This window comes from Tetrahymena thermophila, assembly GCF_000189635.1.
Source record: "Tetrahymena thermophila SB210 genomic scaffold scf_8253843, whole genome shotgun sequence".
Lineage (NCBI taxonomy): Eukaryota > Ciliophora > Oligohymenophorea > Hymenostomatida > Tetrahymenidae > Tetrahymena > Tetrahymena thermophila.
In genome coordinates, this window is record NW_002475939.1 from 46,922 (window position 1) to 59,259 (window position 12,338).

The 12,338-nt window shown below is 22.7% G+C and overlaps 2 protein-coding genes across 2 annotated transcripts; one reads left to right on the plus strand and one right to left on the minus strand. All coding sequences in view use genetic code 6, as the record gives it.

Moving 5' to 3' along the window:
* Window positions 1-523: 523 nt before the first annotated feature.
* Window positions 524-1,288, plus strand: TTHERM_001035592 (hypothetical protein; the record flags this gene model as incomplete). Its single annotated transcript, XM_012800996.1, has 1 exon — window positions 524-1,288. The coding sequence occupies one exon, from the start codon at window positions 524-526 to the stop codon at window positions 1,286-1,288; it is 765 nt and encodes a 254-aa protein (XP_012656450.1).
* A 2,461-nt stretch (window positions 1,289-3,749) lies between these two features.
* Window positions 3,750-12,330, minus strand: TTHERM_01035620 (transmembrane protein, putative; the record flags this gene model as incomplete). The annotated part of the gene is made up of 9 exons (XM_001027741.2): window positions 3,750-3,796; window positions 3,856-3,975; window positions 4,027-4,690; window positions 4,741-5,447; window positions 5,496-5,769; window positions 6,020-10,369; window positions 10,434-10,592; window positions 10,645-10,838; window positions 10,929-12,330. The coding sequence occupies 9 exons, from the start codon at window positions 12,328-12,330 to the stop codon at window positions 3,750-3,752; spliced, it is 7,917 nt and encodes a 2,638-aa protein (XP_001027741.2).
* Window positions 12,331-12,338: the final 8 nt, after the last annotated feature.

Below are 12,338 nucleotides of genomic sequence, written 5' to 3' on the forward strand. Positions count from 1 at the left end.
TGGTTTAAGATAAATAAACACGATCTTACAATATTGTTAAAACAAATTTTTGGTATTTTTTTCAAATACAAAACAAATTTAGACAATTGATTTTGAAATTTATATCATAGTAAAACTTAAGAAATTATCAACAGTAAAAATTTATCCTGTATTAATGACAAATAAATATCTTTAATTAAAATTCTTTACTTTTTATGTTAATAAAAGTTTGAAATTGAAAATTAATTTTTTTATAATTTAATATTAATATAAAATAATTGATTTTATTTAATAAAATATTTATAAAAATATTTGTGATTATCAAAAATAAAATTTATGATTCCTTTTAAAGATTTAACACAGTTTTGAAAAAATTATTTATTTTTATAAAAACATCAATGTAATTATTTATATTTAGCTTATTAATAATTATATCAATTTTCACTACCAAATAATGAGTCTGCCTTTTTGAATTTAGATAATTGATTTATTTTAAATTCATTTTAGTTTATTTTATGATTTGAATCCAACATAGAATTAGCTTATGATAAAATACTACCTCTGTTTTTTAGATGAGAGTTAGTTCTCTCTCCTGTTTAAGTAGGATTTTCAGTAAACATAGTTACCCCTTAATACTCACTCTAGATTAGGTTATTAATTGGAGGTATGTGAGGATCTGATTTTATCTTAAGAGATGCATCAATTGTATTATCAAAACTCTATACTTACTAAAGGGATATATTTTATGGAGAAAAGCTATTTTTTTTAATTTGAGGAAGTTAAGATTGTGTTCTCTTCCTAGATAGCTTTTTATTGTGAGGTCTAACTGTAGTTATAATATCACTTAGCTCAATAGCTTTTTATTCTAATTAAATTTTAGGAGGAGAGACTGATTTCTTACTTAACTTGCTGGGAGAATGAAATCTTTAAGAGAGTTTAATGGGTGAATTAGATTTTTTCGATATTTTACTTATATTAATACTTATATCCACATCAATTTACTATATGTAATCCTTATTTTTTTTAGGACTTTTCAAAATTTACATAAGTTAACTTTAATCTTTTAGGCCAATTTGTTATGGATTTGTTTACTTCACAGCCATTGTTCTAGGAGTTAGAATGTTTCTACATTATGGACAATTTTTTTACTTTTTAATCCATTCTTACAAGCAATCCGCATGGAAATGGTGAGAACAATAAGTTTTTCTAATATCTTCATCTAATTCAAATTCGCAAAGACAGACAGGACATGCTGGTTCCTCTTCTTGTCCTTATTACAATTGATTTTTAAGCTCCTAAGTGTATTTGAAAGGTGGTATCAAGTCTAAAACATTGTTCAATTCTTCTTCTTTTTTAGATTTTTTTTTCTTCATATTAGAAATTGCGATGTTGATTAATTAAGTTTTTCTATGCAAATAAATAACGAGTATTATCAGAATTAATATAAGTAATACCAAAATAACAGACATAACAATAATTGTATCTTTTGATGATAGAATATTAACATCTTATAACTATTTCTAATGTGGTCCTTCATCTTTCATTAAGAGAATCATGTCATATTCTATGATATCATTGTCTCTCTAATATTTCCACTCTTAACGAAATCCAAAAAGTAACTAAATTTAATTTTAAAGGTTAATCTAATTATTAAAATTAGTTGTTTAATGTTCTTGATTATTTTTCGAAGTGTTGCTTTCATCATTAAGTAAATTCCTTTGAATGGATTTAAAACTTTGTAAAAATATTTCCTCACCATCTATAAGCTATTATTCAGTAAGTCGAAAAGATTCTGTTGAAAAAAAAGTATCTGCAACAGATAAATTTGAGGAATTTTGATTTTCAGATGTGAAATAGATATTTAAGAACCCAAGATCATCATTTTCTGATATTTTGTTTGTTGAGAGAGTTTAGTCTCTCTTTTATATTTATAAATAGAGATATCCGTTAAGCTAATTTTATATTTAATAATAAAAAGCTGCTTTTTATTATTTAGAGAAAGTAGTTTTCCATGTAAAATAATAAGGAGAATTATTACTCTACTCTCTATAGAAATCTAAATTTAAAGATTATCTTGAACAATCAAAATCATAGTAGCCTTTAAAGCATTAACACTTACCTGTATTTTAGTTACAAATTCCTTAACTATTTTAGCTAAAGCAATCAAAAGGACACCTCTTTTGTAATCCACTATCTTAGATCCCAAATTTCAATGTATAACTTAAATTTATTACATTTTAAGTGGCCTAGAATATGGTAAGATAGAGAGGATTTTATTCAATCAAGTATGATTTTTCAAAATCTATTCTATAATACTTCTTTTTCATATAAAACCCCCTCTTATCAATAAAATCAGCTTCGAAGTGATTGGTTTTATTATTAAATTAAAGAGAGAATGTCTAGCTCAAAGCAAATAGTATTTAAATATCATCTTATTCAAATCTGTTAATATTCAACTCCATTTCTATAAAGTATGATCCATACTACTTGCTAAAAATATTAGGATCTAATTGGTAAGTTTTATTTTATTAGGTAGTATTTCCTTCAAATAATTCGTTATTCAGCTGACTTAGTGATAAATATTCAGCGCTTTAATTCTAACATTTTATGCAATTAGTAATAATTGCTAAAAAAATGAGCAAGCTTAAAATTTACATTATAGCTCTTTTTATCTTATTATTTTAGAAATTATTAATTAAAATTCAATACATATTAGCTAAATGAATCTGTGTAATTACTAAAAATCATATATTCGGTAATTTACTTTGTAATCCTTAGCTTTATTTATTATCAATATTGACCTCATTTCAAATGAGAGGTAACAACTTGAACATTTCCTAATTAGGTATCAGGTAAAGTTGAATATTATTATAAAATTTAATTTTTTTTTATTTTTAAAAATCTTAATCTTAATTTGATCTCAATACATACTATAACTAATCAATAACACATTTAACATCATTTTTAAAATTCTTAAAAAATTATATAAAGTATTTATTCTATTTTTTATTAATCTTATTTATAAAATTGAATTACTAAATTACTTCAGTAACAATCAATTTAGTTTATTTCATATTTTTTTCTTAAAATATTCCTACTAAATTTTCATTTCCAAATATTATTTATTTTTTTATTATTATTTCTTTGATATCAACAGTAGAATATAAAATTTATATGAATTCTCAGGATATATTAATATTTATTTTTATATTAACATAAATTATCAATAAATTAATAAACTGATTATAACATTTTTTACCTAAAATTTTATCAATATAAAATATTTGTTTAGAAATCTAATCATAAAATAGGCGAAGCAATTTCTAATTTTTTTTTTTAACTTAAATTATTAAGAAAAAATCTTTCTATATTTTATTATATTTACCATTTGATTATGATTTTTCTCTCTAAGCAGAGCATTTAGATTTAACAAATTTAATTACATTTTAATATATAAATAATTTTTATATTTAAAATTTATTTGAAACTGTAAGATGCGCTTTATTAATTTTTAATAATTTTAATTCATTCAAAATAATTTATTTTTTTGTATTGATTGATAATTTTAAAGTTTTTCATATCATAAATATAAAAAAAATAATATTTAAATTTTTAAAAAATAATTCTAAAAAATAAAAATAAATTTAGTTAAAATTCATATTAACCAAAAAATAACAAAATTAATATCAAAATACAAGAAAGTTAACTAATATTTTAATTTATATAAAACAGACTATTAGTTTTATAATATTTGCTGTTAGGGTTAAATGTCAATTTGATTAGTTTTTTTCATTAATTTATATTTCTTCATTTTCTTCTACAATAATTTTATATTATATTTTTATAATAGATTGTTTTCAATAAAATTAAATTTACTTGTGGAACTCATCTATACAAAAGAATTAATTTCAATTACTCTATTTGGACTATTATGACTAATATTTGGAGTAAAAATGCTTTACTTTTCCATTTCTAGTAACCTGAATTAGAAATTATCTATATAATTATAAATAATTAATATAGATTAAAATTTTTTGATTTTATTACTTCTCTTTTTTTCTGTGTTGTTGGCTAATCTTGTAAAATATTTATTTTAAAGCTATAATGGCGGTACTATTTCTGAAGGAAGTATCTCGGAATTTACTATAGAATCAGATTAAAAGTTATCAATTAATTTAACCAATTGGGATTACAATGGTCCTCTTACAGAGTTATTAATGGTTGATTATCTAAGAAATTTAGAAAAATGTGTTTGAAACTATTAATTATCTTTTTTCTGCTTTTCTATTCCATAAAGTGCTAATAATTTTATATTTTATTTTAATTTTTTTAATTTTTATAGAGCTGCCATTGATATCTTTGGCTAAATAACAATAATAGTAAAAATATTTGGGAATAAAACCTTTGCTCTGAATAGCATCTATTGAAAAATATTTCTTTTTTTTCTCTCTGAAGGAATAGGCTTAATGAAAATATATATCACTAGCTTTAGAGCAAAGTATGAGTTGACAGTGTATATAAATAAAGAAATAATTTATCCTATTATATTATAGATTAAAATAATTTCTTGGTAGAGTAGGCAAAGGTTTATTGTTAATATTGATATCAGTATTGATTGAGACTCTAAGTAATTATGATTTTAGTTCTTATATGGCTTTAGCTTCATCTATAAAGAGTAATAAGCAATTAATACTGAACTGTTTGTACAAGCCTTTAATAAATGTTAATATAAAAATGTATTTCTATTAAAATTAATTTTACATTTATAATGGTATAATCTTACAAAAGTATAGCAGTTATCATAACTAATGATTTAATACAAAGGCGTATTATATCCCAGAAGTAAATCTTTTCTCTATAATCTTCAAACAAGAATTTGTAAATACTTTACTAAAATTTCTTTGAATGATTCTTCTTTTATTACTTTATTTTGAGCAATAAAGCAAAGGGGAAAATTATAACAAATATAAATGCAAAAGGTAGAATGGCAAAATATAAAAATTTCCCATGCTAATCATACTATCTACAATCTAAGGTTAAATCTATTTAAGTATATTTTTGATCCCCAATTTATCTACAGTTAGCTGATTTTGCAATAAATGTTACAATTGAAGGGAAAAAAAATAAGTAAGTGTATATAAGTGAAGTCATGTTATATCTGGAATTATAATTTTTACACTTGCAGCACTTTCCTCTTAATTTATTGAAAGTAATATATAAAAGTGTCAATATTAAAGGAGTTATAATTGATATGAGAAATTAAAAAAACCAGTAAGGAACGACTGCTTGAAGGTTCAAAGGATATAAGCAATCAAAAGCAAAGCTAGAAATCTATAAAGGATTTCCTACAACCTAAGAACTATAATTAAAAAAGCTTGGAAACTATAATTTAAAAGTACTAGCTATCGAAAGTACTTAGAAATGGTCTATCAGTATCTTCTAATATGCTGGATTTGCTGGGGCTAATTCTAAATTAATAGCAAATTATTAATAAAATTTAATTTAAATAAATTTACCAGATTTGCTAAAATAAATAAATCCACCTAGTTTTAAATAATAAATTGTAAGATATCTTTCAGCCTAAGCAGATATTCTTGACATAGCAAGGAAAATTTAAAAAAACTAAAATATCAAGAAAAATAGTGCATTAAAAATAAAAAAGTAAGCTCTTGAGCTGCATTTTAAGCATTAACTAGATTGAAATGCAATTGAATATCTATCTTGCCATATTTTTCCTAAAAAATCACACTACTAGCATAAAGGTCCTATATAGCCTTCTATGCATCCAAACTATTGTAAAATCAAACAAAAAGTAATGTATTTTATTTTAAAATCATAATAAAAATATAATAAATAATTAGAATTGAATGTATCTAAAAAATAAGAAAAATTAATTTTCTCAAATTATTTTATAAATTTAAATCAAATTTTTATGCTAATGCAAGTGTTGATTTGTATATCAAATATTCTAAATTCTTTGAGGACTTTAACCATTTCTGAAAAGATTTTAATTTAATCATCAAAAAAAAAAAAATTTTACTTTAGATAGAGGATTAGATTCTTAGCAAGAAGTGGATTCCTCATTACATTATACAATAGTATCGCTTAAGTTATTCTTCCTCCAAAATCCATTTTTAAGGGAAATATTTGAACCTTAGCAACTTTTTGCAGATTCAGGACAGATTTAGCATTGCCAATCTTTTTGGCTTAAAGAATATTTTCCATCAGGACACTTCTCACAAATTTACCTATTTAGAATATCCAGCTTGATTTCTCCTAGGATGCAACTTCTAAATTCAATAAAAAATAACAACTATATCTAAGATTCTTTTATGTACATAGAACCTTAAGATGTTTGGAGCTGACTTAACAAATTTGAATTGATTTTAAAACTACTGTTGCTGTTAGGCATATAAGTTAAACTTACATTAAAACTAAACCCATTATCTTAATATTTAGATACTAGCCCACCTTAAAATAAAATATCTTATTTATTATTTGAATTGCTAATTTGCAAACTAATTCCATCAAGCTCTTTTCCTAATTAACTAGCAAAGTTTAAGTAATTTAATTAAGTCAAATTCAAATAATTTTATTCTTCATCTAAAAAATTAATATTCTTAAGCATTAGTTATGATCCACTTTGAAAATTTTTGATGGAAATAGTTTTATCTAAATTCAAATTCATTTCATAATCGGCATCATTATTTTAATAGGGGGAAATTTCCATGCCTCTTAATGTAGAACCTAAATTTTTTCCATAGTAAAAAGCAGTGTTATTCTAAAAAATATTCTTTTAAAATATTGACTAATCAACTACTGAATCAGGTACTATTGTTTCATAATACATACCACCACCAATACCTGCTCTATTATTAAATATTTTTGAATCCTAAATAATTAGGTTAACTTTACTTAAAAAAATTGCTCCACCTTTTCCTTAGGTTGCCAAATTGCTAGAAAATTAATTTTGAGAAGTAATATTAAGGATAGTACAAATCTAGACTTAATCACTGCTGTAATAATAAAGAGCACCACCATTTAACATTAAACTTTAATTTTCAGTAAAAGTAGAATAAATTATTTAAGTGTTTATTACATCAAATAAATATAGAGCTCCTCCATTTCCTTTTAAGCAAACATTTTCTTAAAACTAAGAATATTAAATAATCAATTGTTTCATATTTAAAATAGAAATTACTCCTCCATTAATTACTCCTTTGTTATGAGAAAAAGTGGAGTTCTGAATTACTAGAGATGATGTAAGTTATAAGAATATAAGTTGAGTGCTACATGAATTTTACACTGCAATAACTTCTTAGAAATATATTGTGTTATCATGAACTTAATTGAAAAACTCAATTAAAGGAATTTGGTTGTTTTTAAAACTTGTTTATTTTAGAGTTGATTCTTCAAAATTTTAAATGTATAAAATTGGTTTAGTGTCATTTGATCTTATATTTATGAATTCTGTCTCCTCAAAAAGAACTCTTTTAGCTTATATACTCATTAAATTGTCTTAACTTTACTTAATTGTAAAAAATTATGATTTAATCATAAGTAAATTATTCGAAGAGATATATAGCGTAATACTTTACGAATCTCTAACAATTAGATTTTTGATTGTAATATTTAAACTTTGATATACGACTTCAATTGTTAAATCAGATACGTCAATTACTGACATAGACTCTGAATTAGTTACTAATACATCATATAAATTAAGGATTTAGCAACCTAACTATTAAACAAAGTAGCCTCCAACAATTTTATTTAAATTAACATTCTAAATAATTGAAAACTTAACCATTATTTAAGTAATTATATTTTAAATTATATATAATTTATCCAAATTTGTGAAATTAAGTTAAAAGAGCATTACATTATTTAAGCATAGTAAGTTGTATATTTAAGAGTTGGTACACGTCATATTTACAATAATCACACTTGACGAGTTAACAAACTCCAAAATTGAATGAGAAGTAAAATTACTATTGTAGACTTGTAAATTTTCAATAACAATATTGGTACAATTTTAGAAACTAATCATATCTGTGAAATTATTATAATTTAAATTGCTTATAGTTAAGTTTTTTATTATTAATGTTTCTATATTATTAAATTGAAGAGGTACTTATATTTCAGTAATATTTATGTTCATCAAATGAAATTTATTTATATTTTTTTTAGAGTTTATTATCACTACTTAATCTCCGAGTGTCTTTATACCTACACTATTAATTAATACATTTGTAATAAGTGAATTATCAAATATACTACCATCTTTCAACAAAACAACGCTACTGTTTGTCTAATCACTTTAAGAGAAATAATATAACTTAACCCCTTATTGGTAAATATTTCCATAAAGAGGAGGTGCTTAGAGTAATTAACCATTTTAATATTAAATTCTAAGCTCCCTCAAAAATTAATTTGAGTAAGCTATATTTAATTGAATATTCTTTTGTAAAAAGTTATTTTATATGGTAGAATCAGATTGCTAGTATTGATAAGTACATATTTATGAATTTTGTTATAGTGACACTCTATAGTAAACTATATCAATCAAACCTAAAGCTATAATTTCTAAATATCTATTAGAATTTACATCTCTAATAATATCAAAAGAAAGAATTTTTAATAAGTTTTAATCCTTAGAGAAGAGAATAACTGGAGTAGATGAATTCTATGAAAGAGATACAACCTAGAACAAATTATTCTAAACCAAAATAAAAATATCTTTCTAGTATGTAAACTAAACTCTGTGAAGACTTTAAAGAGTAATTTAAGGATACACTCTCTTCAAATTGATTCTGTTGTAAATATCTAGCTGACTATTACAGAAAACATAAATAAAGAAATCGTCAGATAAAATCTTGGTCTATATCAAACAGGGATTGCTAATTACACTTATTTACATGAGCTAGTAATTAAAGATATATGTAATACCTTAGTTACCAACAATAAATATTAATTATCGTTAGCTTTCAACATAAACATTAACTACCAAATAATCAATATTAATTGAGTGTTATATATTTTAACTAGTAGTATTAAATATTTTGATTTGAGAATCATTCTAAACTATAATTAAACACAAGTCATCATTCAAGTTATCATATTCATTTGTGTACTGATTTAATGGGATGTAACTATAATTTTAAAGCTAGCTATTACCTTTTTAAAGTTTTATAACTAATGAAATATCACTAGTACTGATCTATTAGCTAATTAGTTGATTATTAGTTTTGTAGGTGTACAAAATATTTTAAGAATAATAAATTAAATTATCGTTTTGTATAAATCCATTAAAATATATGTTCTGACCATTATTTGATTTGTTTAAAATAAATTGTAGTTGAGTTGTATTAATAGTATTCTTTAAAGATACTTGGTAGATATTATTTGAATTATTTTCAACAATTAATAAAATATTAAGATTTTTATTATAATAAATGCTGTGAATTGAGAGTTTTATATATGCCTCACTTATTTTCACAATTTTTCCTTTAATTATATCAACTGATGCATACAAGATATAGTTAAAATTTTAGTAAATAAACTGATTGACTGATGTCTTTAGTAGCTGAGCATATTTTAATAATTAACTATCAATTTAGTTTACTATATATATATCTTTGAATTAATTAAATTGAAATAGAGATAGTGCCCTATTTCTTAAATTGTAAATTAAGTAGTAGTTATTATCAAAGGCTATATTTTAAATTTCTAATAGTTACGTCTAGAACAAATCTTCGCTGTAGATGCTTAGTTATAAGTCATACAAAATTATATCCTAGGTATCTTTGTAAACTGTTAATACATTTAATTATTAATCTAAAGCAATACTGGTAATTTTAGAAGAATAATTTAGATTATCGTAAATGACATCTAAAAATTTTAAACTTGGAAATGAGTGACAATAAATAAATTATGAGTCGTAAAAGAAAATAGCATTTTTATTGTTATCGATTACGAAGCCATATAATTTCTAGTATTGTAGCAATTAGCTAGTGAAATTATTTTACAGATATTAATAAATTATGAGAGATGGAGATTAATCTAAAATAATAATTTGCTAGTTGCTCAAATCGACATATACATTTTAGATATCAAAATAATTAGCTGTATTAGTTAAATACTTTATTTGAGCATTTAAAGCATCAAATATCTTTATGCTTCTTGTCTTCCCATCTATCTACAATATATAATTGTATTGATAGTCATATTAGAAAACAGTGGAATCCTAATTACAAACAGTAAATTACTGTGAAGTTGTTTTTTCTTGTACTTATATAAATTAGTATTGGTAATCAGCAGGATAAACTAATATTTTTCTGTCAATATCATAATAAGGTTTACAGCCTTCTATATTCATCTACTATATATTCTAAATTAAAATTAAACAAAATATAATTTTTAAAATATGATCCTCTTTTGAAATTAATATTTACAAATGTTTGATTAGGATTTAATTCTCCTGAGCTTATAAAATATTCTAAAATAGAAGGAGAATATAAAACAATCAGATTTTTTTTGCAGAACAGCATTTATTTTAAAGATAAATATGGATTTTATAGATAATTTATAGCTTTGATTCTCTAAGTCATGTACTAATTTATTTTTAAAAATAAAATTAAAATTAAGAAATTTTCTTTAATTTACATTAAAAACATAAAGTTTTTGTGTATCTGTTTATATAATAACAGTTTGCTACTCAGTACAAATCTAGAGAGAACTAATTGAAGAGAAAGTCTAGATAGTTTTTAATTGCTGTTAGCTAGGTAGCGATGGATCAAATAGGTAGAGTTTATCTTCATAATCACTAAAAACAAATTTATCTAAATTTTAATCAACAACTATTAATTTAAACTGATAATTAAATTAATACTACTAAATAATTTTAAGGTTCATTAGTTTTTTTTTAATTATTTTTTATTGAGACTTACTGTAATAATAAACTATGTAATTTTAATTATCTGCATAGATAATTTATGAATCACTACCTAATTACGAATAACTATAAGGACTATTTTCAATATTTCTAATAACTTTAGGAATAAATATAATACTATCAATTATAGTTGTAAGTGAATCTGTTTCTGTTTTGCTGTAAAATATTTTAAACAAATTAACGGTTGTATCTAAAATTTTTATTATTTTCATATATTTGTGGTGTATTATCTGAAAACCGTAGCATGCCAATTCAAAATTTTATCCAATAAAATATAAAGAATAAACTTAATTTGGATTGTCTTAAGCATTTACAAAAGTCTAAATTGTAACAACTTAGAGAAGATTTAAATCGAATTTAAAGAAAGATTATTTATTACAGAATAAAACATATCCATCTCTACTTTTGTAGTAGAAGAATAATGTAGGAGAGCTTAAGCGAAGGCTTATAACTTATTAAACTGATAAATCAGGATTTAGTTGAATTACAGAAGAGCTGTTAAAAAGATATAGAAAATTTTGTGATACCCCAGAAAAAAGTCCTGACTCAATATCTTACCCATAATCATCATATGATAATTAGTTAGGAGAAAATGTAAGAGTTTTCAAATTAAAAGCAACTATGTATTGATAATTTACAAAAAGATAAATATAATCCTGAAAAACAATTTCATATTCATTGTTGTAAATTTACTCTTGAACATATTAGATCCAGTAATAGGAATAATTTTAAAATAATTGAACAACAGTTCTTTTGTTAATGTCATATAAATAAAGAATCATATTGTCATTATCAATTCCTAATATTGCATCTTCAATTTAGATTGAGTAATTTATATAATTAGAAGAAGGACCATTTGAAAAACTGCTTACCCATTCATTTTATTATAAATCAAATAGCATGTTATAGCTAGTTACAAGTATTAGATTATTTTTAGAAATGTAAATACTTCCAATCACACTAATTATTGACACAGAAGAAGGAATATTTAATTTTGTGATTACTTTTTTTAACTTTAAATTATAGATTACAAGAATGGTTTGACTTATTATATTATTATATTATATTGTGATTAGATCGTTATTATTAATTACCTACTACATACTTTTACAACTAAGTATTTAATTGTCCTCATTTAAATATTATTCGTTAATCCAAATATTTTTGTACATTTCAGCTTGTTAGTAAAATGGTAGATATAGCTATGTCTATTGATAAAAGCAAAACTATTCGTTTTATACTACCACAAATGAAAGAGTATTTTGCTAAAAAACTTAATTATAAACTCCAGTTTTTTGATTTCCTAAACTATTATCAAAGAAATTTGTATAGCCTTCAGTTGTAAAAAATTAAATATTCTATTAACTAGAGTCACTACTGATAGTTGCTTCAACCATATAAGAAG